General features: G+C 35.4%; 1 protein-coding gene across 1 annotated transcript; it reads right to left on the minus strand.

Annotated features, from left to right (window-relative positions):
* Positions 1–3,446, minus strand: LOC144988863 (uncharacterized). The gene has a single exon (XM_078940053.1). The coding sequence runs from the start codon at positions 3,305–3,307 to the stop codon at positions 1,109–1,111; it is 2,199 nt and encodes a 732-aa protein (XP_078796179.1). The 5' UTR covers positions 3,308–3,446; the 3' UTR covers positions 1–1,108.
* Between the last annotated feature and the right edge of the window lie 13,076 nt (positions 3,447–16,522).

Genomic DNA, 16,522 nt, shown 5'->3' on the forward strand with positions numbered 1-16,522 from the left:
TTTGCTATTTATTTTATTTTATTTCATTATATTTATTTCTTCATTCTAAGTATTAGATCAGAGTTTGGGGCTTTTTTGGACAGAGGGAGAAACCAGAGCGCCTGGAGAAAACCCTGTAGTTAAAATAGCTTTTATAAGATATTTATTTTATTTCATTTTATGTATTTCTTTATTCTAAGTATTAGGAGATTAGACATTGGGGGGATTTTTTTTGGACAGAGGGAGAAACCAGAGCGCCTGGAGAAAACCCTGTTTAGATCAAAGGAGGGCGGGGGGGGGGGCAACACATTTGAATAACCAACGAGAAAAATATAGCTGGGCTATCACTAAAATAAAATAAAAAATGTTATCATCAAACAAAATAAAAACTAAGATAAAAAGTAAAACAGAACCAAAGTAGTTAAAGAAAACCTAGCTAAGATGTAAAAGGGGTGTCAAGGAAAGTTCCCTTTAAAACAATAAAATAAAAAATAGACTAGAATATACATATTTACAAGATACACATTTAGAATAGAAAAACAGAAAAAGCCACAGCAGTTTTTACCCACACAACAATAATTAAATGTTTAACTCTTTAGCACTGGAGCTTTTCCTACAGTTTGGCCGTTCTTGGACGGTCATAACTCCATCTAAGGTGTTAAAAGAGTCAAAGCCTAAATGTGTGTGGGTGTTGGGGGCTTAGTGTGTGTGAGGGCTGTGGGGGGGCTTGGTGTGTGTGAAAGTGCTGTGGGGGAGCTTAGTGTGTGTGAGGGCTGTGGGGGGGCTTGGTGTGTGTGAGGTCAATGGCGTATACTTATAAAGCGCTTTTTTACCTTTTCGAAGGTCCAAAGCGCTTTACAGTCACAGACCCATTCACGCACATTCACACACATTCACACACTGGTGGCGGCTCACTGCTGAACACTGGCGCCAACCTTCCACCAGAGGCAAGGTGGAGTTCAGTGTCTCGCCCAAGGACACTTTGACACAAGGGTGTGCAGGGCGGAAATTGAACCTGCATCTTCGATCAGGGGTCGACCCCCCTATGACTGCACCACGCCCCAGGATTGTTGTGTGTGTGTGTGTGTGGGGGGGGGGGGGGGGGGGGGGGGCTGTGGTCGAGGTCCACTCAGTCCTTTTTTCTAGACCTTCTAAACAGGTTCAGGAGCCTCCGACCAACACCTTTCTTTGTGGTCTTCTCTTTCAGCTCATCCACCTGCTGCTGTAGTTGATGAATTTGGACCTGGAAATCCTCTTGAGTTTTTCTGATGATGGTCTTTTTCTTCTTGACAACTTTCTTCAGGTGAGCGATTTGTTGTGAAAGGGTGGACTTTTCTTCTTCCAGCTGTTGTCTTTCTTGTTCCAGCTGCTTCTGGCCTTCCAGTTCTTTCTGGACCAAAGCAGCTCTTAATTTGGTGGACTCCTTTACCTTCAGGTCAAAACTGAGTTTGGCTACATTTGTTTTGATCCTCTCTTGTTCAATCCTTTCTTGCAACAGGTGTATTTCCCTGCTGAGGTCCATTTTATTCTTGAGAGCGGCCTGTGTTATTGTCTCAAGCTGTTGGTCTCTTTGCTCCAGCTTTTTGCTCCAAATGACTTCAGACTGGCTTATGATGGCATCTTTTTCTCTGATGGTTCTTTGTAATTTTTCCATCTCCTTATTTTCAGTTCGGTGACATGCTGCCTTATGCTTCTCACAATTCCTTTGTAATTCACCAATTTCTTCCAGCAGGGAGTCTTTTTCCTCCTGACATCTTTTTATTTCGCCTTCCATCTGATCCATTTGGGAATTTAACTTCCTATTATAGTGTTCTTCAAGATCCTTTCTCTCCTTTTCAAAATTGTTGATGAGACCCGTAAATTCCTTCTCGTGCTCCCGTTTTAGTCCCTCAATCTGACATTGTAGCTTGAAGATCTCACCACTTGAGGCTGCATTAGAATTTTTTATTGCGGCCTTTTCCTCCTCATGAACTTTTCTTAGTTCAGCCATTTCTTGCTTGAGGGAGAGGTTTTCTTCTCTTTCTTTAGCCAGCTGATTATATGCTTCTGTTAATGTCAGCTCATGGTAGTTTAGAAGACACTCTTTCTGCATTTCCAATTGGCTGGTGAGGTCCAAATGTTCCTGCTCATGCTGCGCTTTTAGGTCGTCCATCTGACGGAGTAGTTGGACATTCTTTTTCTTGGAGACTCTTTTAGATTTGGTCACCTCAGTCTCCTTGTCCTTCAGAGCTGTCTTTAGATGAGCGATTTCTTGTAAGACGGAGGACTTGTCTTCCTGCCATTGCTGTCTTTCTTGGCTCATCTGTTCTTCAAGGTGTTCGGCTTTCCCAGCAGCTTCCCGCAGCATGTAATCTTTCTTCTGTTGCTCCATTTTTAGATCGTCAATCTGACCGAGTAGTTTTACGATCCTTGTCCTGGAGACCTTTTCAAATTTGCTCATGATGGTCTCTTTTTCTGTGATAGTTTCTCTTAACTGTTCCATGCTCTTCTCATTTTTAGAGAGCAATTCCAAAAACTTCTTTTCAGTGGCGGCCTTATCCTCCTCATGAGCTTTTCTTAGTTCAGCCATTTCTTGCTTGAGGGAGGTGTTTTCTTCTCTTTCTTTAGCCAGCTTATTTTGTGCTTCAGTCATGTGGCTCAAAGAGGTTTCAGCTTTTGGTAAAAGTTCTGTCTTGTGGCTCATCTGCTCTTCAAAGTGATCAGCTTTCAGCTTTTCAGCATCCGCCAGCTTCTGATCTTTCTGCTGGAGAAGCTCCTTCAGACACTCTACTTCACTTTTCACAGCAGTGTTCTCTACTTGAAGTGCTTCTGCGTTCTCCACTGAGGTCGACTCAGATGTTGAAGTCGGCTCATCCAAAGCAGTTGTAGTTTGTTTTCCCTTTCCCAAAGGTTTGATTCCCTCAGGCTGAGTTGATTTAGGGACAGACACCGGCTTCACAGGAAAGAATGCAATTGGGCGAAAGGAGACGATTGGAGCAAGACTTAAGGGCTTTAACCCTAAGGTTTGGTTTTGCGGGCAGGTTTTTGGCTTGGAGTTTTCCCAATCCTGCTGTCTTTTTGGTTCAGGAGTTTCTGGAAATTCTTCCTCCTCATTTTTATAAAGGGGAGAATAATCATAGTAAGGAGTTTCTGGAGTCTCAGGAAATTCCTCTTCATCATCAGAAGGGGGGGGAGAGTAATCATTGTCTTCGTCAATGTCATCCCAGTCCATGAAAGTAGAATGAAACTCAAATTCAAAAGTGGACTCGTTCCCCACAACAGAATCCAAACTGCTGAGTTGAAAATTCTTTAGGGATTTTCGGACAGAACGGTGTCTTGATGATTCCATGATACGTTTTTTTGAGAATTCTAATTAGTTTGACAGCAAAGGTTATATGTAAACAAAGACACTTGTTAAACTTGGTACTTTGTTCTTTGCGATATACGAAACTTGCGTGCAACAATTGATCAGAATCTCAAGGTTTTTGCTCCTATTAGTAAACTTTTAACACTAACTCATGACAGATAATGTTACATCATATGACATCATTTGACATCAAATGTTTTCATTTGAAGTCATGTGACATCAAAAGTTAATATGATGTATCGATTACATCATTGGTGGTGTGATGCTTAGTGATGCAATCAGCTCCGAAATGGGGGAGGGTTTTTTTTTTTTTTTGGGGGGGGGGGGGGGGGGGTAATTATTGTTTTTACCAAAAATCTATTTTTGGGGTAAAGACGCACACGCAGACACACAAAAACGCACCTTTGCAAAATACACAATCAATCAACCTAAAATGGATCTGAATCCTGATATTGATGGCCAGGTGAAGTTTCAGGAGAGAAAGGGAGGTTAACTCCAAATTCTTGTTATGTTCACAAATGTTTCAAGATTAATTTATTTCAAGTTTTCATTGATTTGCACATTTAGATTTTTGGCAGGGGGTTTCATTTTTTTCCGTAGCCCCCTTTTGAGGTTACTATCAGGATTGCTTCAGTGTCAGATGTAAAATATTCAGTCTGCATAAAATTGGACAAACCGATTTTTAAGAAAAGTGAAATGCATTTAATTTGAGATCCATTGGCCTCTGTGAATGAATGAATTTATATGTAATAATAAGTGATAAGGCTACCATGTTGGTTGAGGCATTTTTTTCAACTGAGTAAAAAACAAAAAAACAAAGCTGCTTTATTTTGCTTTTCTGGTCCGGCCCAATTGAGATCAGAGGGGTTGAATGTGGCCCCCGACCCAAAATTAGTTTGACACCCCTGATCTAGGATGATGTCAATAGCCCATTAATAGTTCACATATAGATAGACAGACACAGATTCACTCACACACACACACGCACGCACGCACGAACAAGTATGTAAATGTTGTTAAAATTGTATTTGGTTATCAAAAAAGACCCCAAATTTGAGGTTTTCTTCATAGATTATTTAACAAATTGCATTATAAACTAAAATAAAAATAATACACAAATAAGCAATTAACATCTATGAATAATTAATAATGTAATACCTAAAATGTAACATAAAGTAACGTAAAGCTCTCATGTGCCTGTTTTCTGATGAATCCAACAGTTCAGGACTTTATTCCTCTCCCTCAGATATGTCACGTGATTCAAAACAAAACCACGTGTTTAACTTTGAGGAAGTAAACTTAGATTAGAGTCAAAAGCAGCTTTCACAGCTTCTCGCTGACTTTTGGTGTCTTCAGGTTTTCCCACATGGAGTTCGCCGTCCTTCTGAAGCTGCTGCTGTGTCTCGAAGCGGCTGCTTGGTTCGGAGTTGGCAGACAGAAGCAGTGGCCCGTACCGTACAGGTAGGATTTACGGGGTGCCAGGTCATGTGACCGACCGTTTCGACTTTATTCGAGCTGTCCTACGCATGTTTTGTTGTGTTTTCCCCCTTTTTAAATGGACTTCTTGTGTCACCGCATTAAGTGGAGCATTGAAAGTCTAACAGCCTCACAAAAACGACGAGCTATGAAAGCTGTGCGGCGTTCAAGTGACTCACGAAACTCTGGACTCTGCAATGCTTTTATCCAATTACTGACTTTTTAACATATTTAATGAATGTTCATTTACTTTGAGGCCAAAATAAAGTCCAGTGGCAACCGATGTTAGTTGTAGAAATTGCAGAATCAACTCATGGATACTAAATTATTTTAAACAATTTTAATTTAGCTTTCAGAACTAAAGGAAGCCTAAGGAATTCCCTAAATATCAAAATTTATAAAACACCAACTACTAAATATATATTTTGCCTAAATGATTTATTAAAAACTTAAATGATAGAATACCACAATAAATTGAAAATACCTCAGTTACCCGATGCAGAACTCCTTAATGTGGCTATTTAAATACAAAATTTGTGAGTTAGTGTTGTGTTGTGAGTTAATTGTTTTGTGTTATGAGTTAATTGTTTTGTGTTGTGAGTTAATAGTTTAGTGTTGTGACAATTTGTATTCTGTTATTTTGTGTAGTGTTGTGACCCTTCTGATCCACGGCACATATGTGTTTAGGAAACGCACAGCAGAGAGCTTTACTTCTTCTTCTGCACATTTAGTGATGAAAATGTTCTAACTCTGACTCATTTCTTTAGAAAATCTCTGTGTGAAGCAACCATCCACACAGGTGAAAAATCTCATTCCTGATCGTTTGCTTTGGAAGTATTTTTACTTTGGGCTCTGTTTGCAGTTTCAGGCCGGGAGGTATTTGACAGATTTGCCCATTTTTACCTACAAACAATGTTTCCACCTGTAAGGACAGCTGTGACTGAGGCGCATTGGGGCTTTGTTTTAGAGCAGAGGTGGGCAATTCCAGTCCTCCAGGGCCAGTGTCCCTGCAGGTTTTTGGTGTTTCCTTGCTTTAACACAACCACAAAAACACGACCTTAACAGAATTGTGCGGACCTAGTTGATGTGGGGATGATGATTATTATTAAAATCAGGTGAGTTGAAACAGGGACATTTATAAAACCTGCAGGACACCGGCCCCAGGGGGCCAAAACTGTCCACCACTGTTTTAGGGTAAGGCTTTGGAAACTCTTTAGACAGAGTAAACTTCTGGCACATCCTCTTGCATCAATAGACCCTGGCAGGGGCTATCAAATGGGGATTTTTTTTGGGCACATTTGCTGATACTTGTATCGATTCAAAATCTTTTCTAAATGATATTTATTTAATCAATATTGAGCGTCCTTCAGCATCTGACTGTTGTTTTCCACTGAAACCCCTGACGCTAGTTAGCAGCAGAGCACACGGAGCCCCTTTGAGCAGCTCTACACCACAAAACTACAAGATCTTAGCGAAAATGATTCGTGTTGTGATTCATTGTTTCGTGTTGTGAGTTATTGTTTCGTGTCTAGAGTTATTAATTCGTGTTGTGAGTTATTGATTCATGTTGTGAGTTATTGATTCGTGTTGAGAGATATTGTTTCATGTTGTGAGTTATTGTTTGGTGTTGAGAGTCATTGTAACGTGTTGTGAGTCATTGTTTCGTGTTGTGAGTTATTGTTTAGTGTTGTGAGTTATTGATTCGTGAGTTATTGTTTCATGTTGTGAGTTATTGTTTTGTGTTGTGAGTTATTAATTCGTGTTGTGAGTTATTGATTCGTTTTGTGAGTTTTTGATTTGTGTTGTGAGTTATTGTTTCGTGTTGTGAGTTATTATTTAGCATTGTGAATTATTGTATTGTGAGTTATTGTTTTGTGTTGTGAGTTATTGTATTGTGAATTATTGTTTTGTGTTGTGGGTTATTTATTCGTGAGTTATTGCTTCATGTTGTGAGTAATTGTTTCGTATTGAGTTATTAATTCGTGTTATGAGTTATTGTTTCGTGAGTTATTGTTTCGTGTTGAGAGTTATTGATTTTTGTTGTGAGTTATTGTTTCGTGTTGTGAGTTATTGATTCGTGAGTTATTGTTTCATGTTGTGAGTTATTGTTTCGTGAGTTATTTTATCGTGTTGAGAGTTATTGATTCGTGTTGAGGGTTATTTATTCTTGTTGAGAGTTATTGTTTCATGTTGTGAATTATTGCTTCGTGAGTTATTGTTTCGTGAGTTATTGTTTCGTGAGTTATTGATTCGTGTTGAGAGTGATTGATTCGTGTTGAGTTATTGATTCGTGTTGAGAGTTATTGTAACATGTTGTGAGTTATTGTTCCGTGTTGTGAGTTATTGATTTGTGTTGTGAGTTATTGTTTCGTGTTGTCAGTTATTGATTCGTGAGTTATTGTTTCATGTTGTGAGTTATTGTTTCGTGAGTTATTGTTTCGTGTTGAGAGTTATTGATTCGTGTTGAGAGTTATTAATTCGTGTTGAGAGTTATTGATTCGTTTTGTAAGTTATTGATTTGTGTTGTTAGTTATTGTTTCGTGAGTAATTGATTCGTGTTGAGAGTGATTGATTCGTGTTGTAAGGCATTGATTCGTGTTGTGAGTCATTGTTTTATGTTGAGAGTTATTAATTCGTGTTGTGAGTTCATGTTTCGTGTTGTGTGTTATTGATTCGTGAGTTATTGTTTCATGTTGTGAGTAATTGTTTCGTATTGAGTTATTAATTCGTGTTGTGAGTTATTGTTTCGTGAGTTATTGTTTCGTGTTGAGAGTTATTGTTTCGTGTTGTGAGTTATTGTTTCGTGTTGTGAGTCATTGTTTCGTGTTGTAAGTTATTGATTCGTGTTGAGTTATTGATTCTTGTTGATAGTTATTGTTTCGTGTTGAGAGTTATTGATTCATGAGTTATTGTTTCGTGTTGAGTTATTGTTTCGGGAGTTATTGTTTCGTGTTGAAAGTTATTGATTCGTGTTCAGTTATTGATTCGTGTTGAGAGTTATTGTAACATGTTGTGAGTTATTGTGTCGTGTTGTGAGTTATTGATTTGTGTTGTGAGTTATTGTTTCGTGTTGTCAGTTATTGATTCGTGAGTTATTGTTTCATGTTGTGAGTTATTGTTTCGTGAGTTATTGTTTCGTGTTGAGAGTTATTGATTCGTGTTGAGAGTTTTTAATTCGTGTTGAGAGTTATTGATTCGTTTTGTGAGTTATTGATTTGTGTTGTGAGTTATTGTTTCGTGAGTAATTGATTCGTGTTGAGAGTGATTGATTCGTGTTGTAAGTCATTGATTCGTGTTGTGAGTCATTGTTTTATGTTGAGAGTTATTAATTCGTGTTGTGAGTTCATGTTTCGTGTTGTGTGTTATTGATTCGTGAGTTATTGTTTCATGTTGTGAGTAATTGTTTCGTATTGAGTTATTAATTCGTGTTGTGAGTTATTGTTTCGTGAGTTATTGTTTCGTGTTGAGAGTTATTGATTTGTGTTGTGAGTTATTGTTTCGTGTTGTGAGTTATTGATTCGTGAGTTATTGTTTCATGTTTTGAGTTATTGTTTCGTTAGTTATTGTTTCGTGTTGAGAGTTATTGATTCGTGTTTAGGGTTATTGATTCTTGTTGAGAGTTATTGTTTCATGTTGTGAATTATTGCTTCGTGAGTTATTGTTTCGTGAGTTATTGATTCGTGTTGAGAGTGATTGATTCGTGTTGTGAGTCATTGATTCGTGTTGTGAGTTATTGTTTTGTTTTGGGAGTTATTAATTCATGTTGTGAGTTATTGATTCGTGAATTATTGTTTCATGTTGTGAGTTATTGTTTCGTGGGTTATTGTTTCATGTTGTGAATTAATGTTTCATATTGAGTTATTGTTTCGTGTTGTGAGTTATTGATTCGTGTTGAGAGTTATTGATTTGTCTTGTGAGTTATTGATTTGTCTTGTGAGTTATTGTTTCGTGTTGTGAGTCATTGTTTCGTGTTGTAAGTTATTGATTCGTGTTGAGAGTTATTGATTCTTGTTGATAGTTATTGTTTCGTGTTGAGAGTTATTGATTCATGAGTTATTGTTTCGTGTTGAGTTATTGTTTCGGGAGTTATTGTTTCGTGTTGAAAGTTATTGATTCGTGTTCAGTTATTGATTCGTGTTGAGAGTTATTGTAACATGTTGTGAGTTATTGTTTCGTGTTGTGAGTTATTGATTTGTGTTGTGAGTTATTGTTTCGTGTTGTCAGTTATTGATTCGTGAGTTATTGTTTCATGTTGTGAATTATTGTTTCGTGAGTTATTGTTTCGTGTTGAGAGTTATTGATTCGTGTTGAGAGTTTTTAATTCGTGTTGAGAGTTATTGATTCGTTTTGTGAGTTATTGATTTGTGTTGTGAGTTATTGTTTCGTGAGTAATTGATTCGTGTTGAGAGTGATTGATTCGTGTTGTAAGTCATTGATTCGTGTTGTGAGTCATTGTTTTATGTTGAGAGTTATTAATTCGTGTTGTGAGTTCATGTTTCGTGTTGTGTGTTATTGATTCGTGAGTTATTGTTTCATGTTGTGAGTAATTGTTTCGTATTGAGTTATTAATTCGTGTTGTGAGTTATTGTTTCGTGAGTTATTGTTTCGTGTTGAGAGTTATTGATTTGTGTTGTGAGTTATTGTTTCGTGTTGTGAGTTATTGATTCGTGAGTTATTGTTTCATGTTTTGAGTTATTGTTTCGTTAGTTATTGTTTCGTGTTGAGAGTTATTGATTCGTGTTTAGGGTTATTGATTCTTGTTGAGAGTTATTGTTTCATGTTGTGAATTATTGCTTCGTGAGTTATTGTTTCGTGAGTTATTGATTCGTGTTGAGAGTGATTGATTCGTGTTGTGAGTCATTGATTCGTGTTGTGAGTTATTGTTTTGTTTTGGGAGTTATTAATTCATGTTGTGAGTTATTGATTCGTGAATTATTGTTTCATGTTGTGAGTTATTGTTTCGTGGGTTATTGTTTCATGTTGTGAATTAATGTTTCGTATTGAGTTATTAATTCGTGTTGTGAGTTATTGATTCGTGTTGAGAGTTATTGATTTGTCTTGTGAGTTATTGATTTGTCTTGTGAGTTATTGTTTCGTGTTGTGAGTTATTTATTCGTGTTGAGAGTTATTGATTCTTGTTGATAGTTATTGTTTCGTGTTGAGAGTTATTGATTCATGAGTTATTGTTTCGTGTTGAGTTATTGTTTCGGGAGTTATTGTTTCGTGTTGAAAGTTATTGATTCGTGTTGTAAGTTATTGATTCGTGTTGAGAGTTATTGTAACATGTTGTGAGTTATTGTTTCGTGTTGTGAGTTATTGATTTGTGTTGTGAGTTATTGTTTCGTGTTGTCAGTTATTGATTCGTGAGTTATTGTTTCATGTTGTGAGTTATTGTTTCGTGAGTTATTGTTTCGTGTTGAGAGTTATTGATTCGTGTTGAGAGTTTTTAATTCGTGTTGAGAGTTATTGATTCGTTTTGTGAGTTATTGATTTGTGTTGTGAGTTATTGTTTCGTGAGTAATTGATTCGTGTTGAGAGTGATTGATTCGTGTTGTAAGTCATTGATTCGTGTTGTGAGTCATTGTTTTATGTTGAGAGTTATTAATTCGTGTTGTGAGTTCATGTTTCGTGTTGTGTGTTATTGATTCGTGAGTTATTGTTTCATGTTGTGAGTAATTGTTTCGTATTGAGTTATTAATTCGTGTTGTGAGTTATTGTTTCGTGAGTTATTGTTTCGTGTTGAGAGTTATTGATTTGTGTTGTGAGTTATTGTTTCGTGTTGTGAGTTATTGATTCGTGAGTTATTGTTTCATGTTTTGAGTTATTGTTTCGTTAGTTATTGTTTCGTGTTGAGAGTTATTGATTCGTGTTTAGGGTTATTGATTCTTGTTGAGAGTTATTGTTTCATGTTGTGAATTATTGCTTCGTGAGTTATTGTTTCGTGAGTTATTGATTCGTGTTGAGAGTGATTGATTCGTGTTGTGAGTCATTGATTCGTGTTGTGAGTTATTGTTTTGTTTTGGGAGTTATTAATTCATGTTGTGAGTTATTGATTCGTGAATTATTGTTTCATGTTGTGAGTTATTGTTTCGTGGGTTATTGTTTCATGTTGTGAATTAATGTTTCATATTGAGTTATTGTTTCGTGTTGTGAGTTATTGATTCGTGTTGAGAGTTATTGATTTGTCTTGTGAGTTATTGATTTGTCTTGTGAGTTATTGTTTCGTGTTGTGAGTCATTGTTTCGTGTTGTAAGTTATTGATTCGTGTTGAGAGTTATTGATTCTTGTTGATAGTTATTGTTTCGTGTTGAGAGTTATTGATTCATGAGTTATTGTTTCGTGTTGAGTTATTGTTTCGGGAGTTATTGTTTCGTGTTGAAAGTTATTGATTCGTGTTCAGTTATTGATTCGTGTTGAGAGTTATTGTAACATGTTGTGAGTTATTGTTTCGTGTTGTGAGTTATTGATTTGTGTTGTGAGTTATTGTTTCGTGTTGTCAGTTATTGATTCGTGAGTTATTGTTTCATGTTGTGAATTATTGTTTCGTGAGTTATTGTTTCGTGTTGAGAGTTATTGATTCGTGTTGAGAGTTTTTAATTCGTGTTGAGAGTTATTGATTCGTTTTGTGAGTTATTGATTTGTGTTGTGAGTTATTGTTTCGTGAGTAATTGATTCGTGTTGAGAGTGATTGATTCGTGTTGTAAGTCATTGATTCGTGTTGTGAGTCATTGTTTTATGTTGAGAGTTATTAATTCGTGTTGTGAGTTCATGTTTCGTGTTGTGTGTTATTGATTCGTGAGTTATTGTTTCATGTTGTGAGTAATTGTTTCGTATTGAGTTATTAATTCGTGTTGTGAGTTATTGTTTCGTGAGTTATTGTTTCGTGTTGAGAGTTATTGATTTGTGTTGTGAGTTATTGTTTCGTGTTGTGAGTTATTGATTCGTGAGTTATTGTTTCATGTTTTGAGTTATTGTTTCGTTAGTTATTGTTTCGTGTTGAGAGTTATTGATTCGTGTTTAGGGTTATTGATTCTTGTTGAGAGTTATTGTTTCATGTTGTGAATTATTGCTTCGTGAGTTATTGTTTCGTGAGTTATTGATTCGTGTTGAGAGTGATTGATTCGTGTTGTGAGTCATTGATTCGTGTTGTGAGTTATTGTTTTGTTTTGGGAGTTATTAATTCATGTTGTGAGTTATTGATTCGTGAATTATTGTTTCATGTTGTGAGTTATTGTTTCGTGGGTTATTGTTTCATGTTGTGAATTAATGTTTCGTATTGAGTTATTAATTCGTGTTGTGAGTTATTGATTCGTGTTGAGAGTTATTGATTTGTCTTGTGAGTTATTGATTTGTCTTGTGAGTTATTGTTTCGTGTTGTGAGTTATTTATTCGTGTTGAGAGTTATTGATTCTTGTTGATAGTTATTGTTTCGTGTTGAGAGTTATTGATTCATGAGTTATTGTTTCGTGTTGAGTTATTGTTTCGGGAGTTATTGTTTCGTGTTGAAAGTTATTGATTCGTGTTGTAAGTTATTGATTCGTGTTGAGAGTTATTGTAACATGTTGTGAGTTATTGTTTCGTGTTGTGAGTTATTGATTTGTGTTGTGAGTTATTGTTTCGTGTTGTCAGTTATTGATTCGTGAGTTATTGTTTCATGTTGTGAGTTATTGTTTCGTGAGTTATTGTTTCGTGTTGAGAGTTATTGATTCGTGTTGAGAGTTTTTAATTCGTGTTGAGAGTTATTGATTCGTTTTGTGAGTTATTGATTTGTGTTGTGAGTTATTGTTTCGTGAGTAATTGATTCGTGTTGAGAGTGATTGATTCGTGTTGTAAGTCGTTGATTCGTGTTGTGAGTCATTGTTTTATGTTGAGAGTTATTAATTCGTGTTGTGAGTTCATGTTTCGTGTTGTGTGCTATTGATTCGTGAGTTATTGTTTCATGTTGTGAGTAATTGTTTCGTATTGAGTTATTAATTCGTGTTGTGAGTTATTGTTTCGTGAGTTATTGTTTCGTGTTGAGAGTTATTGATTTGTGTTGTGAGTTATTGTTTCGTGTTGTGAGTTATTGATTCGTGAGTTATTGTTTCATGTTTTGAGTTATTGTTTCGTTAGTTATTGTGTCGTGTTGAGAGTTATTGATTCGTGTTTAGGGTTATTGATTCTTGTTGAGAGTTATTGTTTCATGTTGTGAATTATTGCTTCGTGAGTTATTGTTTCGTGAGTTATTGATTCGTGTTGAGAGTGATTGATTCGTGTTGTGAGTCATTGATTCGTGTTGTGAGTTATTGTTTTGTTTTGGGAGTTATTAATTCATGTTGTGAGTTATTGATTCGTGAATTATTGTTTCATGTTGTGAGTTATTGTTTCGTGGGTTATTGTTTCATGTTGTGAATTAATGTTTCGTATTGAGTTATTAATTCGTGTTGTGAGTTATTGATTCGTGTTGAGAGTTATTGATTTGTCTTGTGAGTTATTGATTTGTCTTGTGAGTTATTGTTTCGTGTTGTGAGTCATTGTTTCGTGTTGTAAGTTATTTATTCGTGTTGAGAGTTATTGATTCTTGTTGATAGTTATTGTTTCGTGTTGAGAGTTATTGATTCATGAGTTATTGTTTCGTGTTGAGTTATTGTTTCGGGAGTTATTGTTTCGTGTTGAAAGTTATTGATTCGTGTTCAGTTATTGATTCGTGTTGAGAGTTATTGTAACATGTTGTGAGTTATTGTTTCGTGTTGTGAGTTATTGATTTGTGTTGTGAGTTATTGTTTCGTGTTGTCAGTTATTGATTCGTGAGTTATTGTTTCATGTTGTGAGTTATTGTTTCGTGAGTTATTGTTTCGTGTTGAGAGTTATTGATTCATTTTGTGAGTTATTGATTTGTGTTGTGAGTTATTGTTTCGAGTTGTGAGTTATTGATTCGTGTTGACAGTTATTGTAACGTGTTGTGAGTTATTGTTTCGTGTTGTGAGTCATTGTTTCGTGTTGTGAGTTATTGTTTCGTGTTGTGAGTTATTGATTCGTGAGTTATTGTTTCATGTTGTGAGTTATTGTTTCGTGTTGTGAGTTACTGTTTTGTGTTGAGAGTTATTAATTCGTGTTGTGAGTTATTGATTCGTTTTGTGAGTTTTTGATTTGTGTTGTGAATTATTGTTTCGTATTGAGTTAATAATTCGTGTTGTGAGTCATTGTTTCGTGTTGTAAGTTATTGTTTCGTTTTGAGAGTTATTATTCTATGTTGAGAGTTATTAATTTGTCTTGTGAGTTATTGATTCGTGTTGTGAGTTATTGTTTCGTGAGTTATTGTTTCGTGTTGGAAGTTATTGATTTGTGTTGTGAGTTATTGTTTCGTGTTGTGAGTTATTGATTCGTGATTTATTGTTTCATGTTGTAAGTTATTGTTTCGTGAATTATTGTTTCGTATTGAGTTAATAATTCGTGTTGTGAGTCATTGTTTCGTGTTGTAAGTTATTGTTTCGTTTTGAGAGTTATTATTCCATGTTGAGAGTTATTAATTTGTCTTGTGAGTTATTGATTCGTGTTGTGAGTTATTGTTTCGTGAGTTATTGTTTCGTGTTGAGAGTTATTGATTTGTGTTGTGAGTTATTGTTTCGTGTTGTGAGTTATTGATTCGTGAGTTATTGTTTCATGTTGTGAGTTATTGTTTCATGAGTTATTGTTTCGTGAGTTATTGTTTCGTGTTGAGAGTTATTGATTTGTGTTGTGAGTTATTGTTTCGTGTTGAGTTATTGTTTCGGGAGTTATTGTTTCGTGTTGAAAGTTATTGATTCGTGTTCAGTTATTGATTCGTCTTGAGAGTTATTGTAACATGTTGTGAGTTATTATTTCGTGTTGTGAGTTATTGATTTGTGTTCTGAGTTATTGTTTCGTGTTGTCAGTTATTGATTCGTGAGTTATTGTTTCATGTTGTGAGTTATTGTTTCGTGAGTTATTGTTTCGTGTTGAGAGTTATTGATTCGTGTTGAGAGTTATTAATTCGTGTTGAGAGTTATTGATTCGTTTTGTGAGTTATTGATTTGTGTTGTGAGTTATTGTTTCGAGTTGTGAGTTATTGATTCGTGTTGAGAGTTATTGTAACGTGTTGTGAGTTATTGTTTCGTGTTGTGAGTCATTGTTTCGTGTTGTGAGTTATTGTTTCGTGTTGTGAGTTATTGATTCGTGAGTTATTGTTTCATGTTGTGAAGTTTTGTTTCGTGTTGTGAGTTACTGTTTTGTGTTGAGAGTTATTAATTTGTGTTGTGAGTTATTGATTCGTTTTGTGAGTTTTTGATTTGTGTTGTGAATTATTGTTTCGTATTGAGTTAATAATTCGTTTTGTGAGTCATTGTTTCGTGTTGTAAGTTATTGTTTCGTTTTGAGAGTTATTATTCCATGTTGAGAGTTATTAATTTGTCTTGTGAGTTATTGATTCTTGTTGTGAGTTATTGTTTCGTGAGTTATTGTTTCGTGTTGAGAGTTATTGATTTGTGTTGTGAGTTATTGTTTCGTGTTGTGAGTTATTGATTCGTGAGTTCTTGTTTCATGTTGTAAGTTATTGTTTCGTGAGTTATTGTTTCGTATTGAGAGTTATGGATTTGTGTTGTGAGTTATTGTTTCGTGTTGTGAGTTATTGATTCATGAGTTATTGTTTCATGTTGTGAGTTATTGTTTCATGAGTTATTGTTTCGTGAGTTATTGTTTCGTGTTGAGAGTTATTGATTTGTGTTGTGAGTTATTGTTTCGTGTTGAGTTATTGTTTCGGGAGTTATTGTTTCGTGTTGAAAGTTATTGATTCGTGTTCAGTTATTGATTCGTGTTGAGAGTTATTGTTTCGTGTTGTGAGTTATTGATTCATGAGTTATTGTTTCATGTTGTGAGTTATTGTTTCATGAGTTATTGTTTCGTGAGTTATTGTTTCGTGTTGAGAGTTATTGATTTGTGTTGTGAGTTATTGTTTCGTGTTGAGTTATTGTTTCGGGAGTTATTGTTTCGTGTTGAAAGTTATTGATTCGTGTTCAGTTATTGATTCGTGTTGAGAGTTATTGTAACATGTTGTGAGTTATTATTTCGTGTTGTGAGTTATTGATTTGTGTTGTGAGTTATTGTTTCGTGTTGTCAGTTATTGATTCGTGAGTTATTGTTTCATGTTGTGAGTTATTGTTTCGTGAGTTATTGTTTCGTGTTGAGAGTTATTGATTCGTGTTGAGAGTTATTAATTCGTGTTGAGAGTTATTGATTCGTTTTGTGAGTTATTGATTTGTGTTGTGAGTTATTGTTTCGAGTTGTGAGTTATTGATTCGTGTTGAGAGTTATTGTAACGTGTTGTGAGTTATTGTTTTGTGTTGTGAGTCATTGTTTCGTGTTGTGAGTTATTGTTTCGTGTTGTGAGTTATTGATTCGTGAGTTATTGTTTCATGTTGTGAGTTATTGTTTCGTGAGTTATTGTTTCGTGTTGAGAGTTATTGATTTGTGTTGTGAGTTATTGTTTCGTGTTGAAGGTTATTGATTCGTGTTGAGGGTTATTGATTCTTTTTGAGAGTTATTGTATCATGTTGCGAATTATTGCTTCGTGAGTTATTGTTTCGTGAGTTATTGATTTGTGTTGAGTGATTGATTCGTGTTGTGAGTCATTGATTCGTATTGTGAGTTATTGTTTTGTGTTGAGAGTTATTAATTCATGTTGTGAGTTATTGATTCATGAGTTATTGTTTCATGTTGTGATTTATT

The sequence above is a fragment of the Oryzias latipes genome, chromosome 21 (genome assembly GCF_053564925.1).
Source record: "Oryzias latipes strain Hd-rR chromosome 21, Olatipes_Hd-rR_3.1".
Taxonomy (NCBI): domain Eukaryota; kingdom Metazoa; phylum Chordata; class Actinopteri; order Beloniformes; family Adrianichthyidae; genus Oryzias; species Oryzias latipes.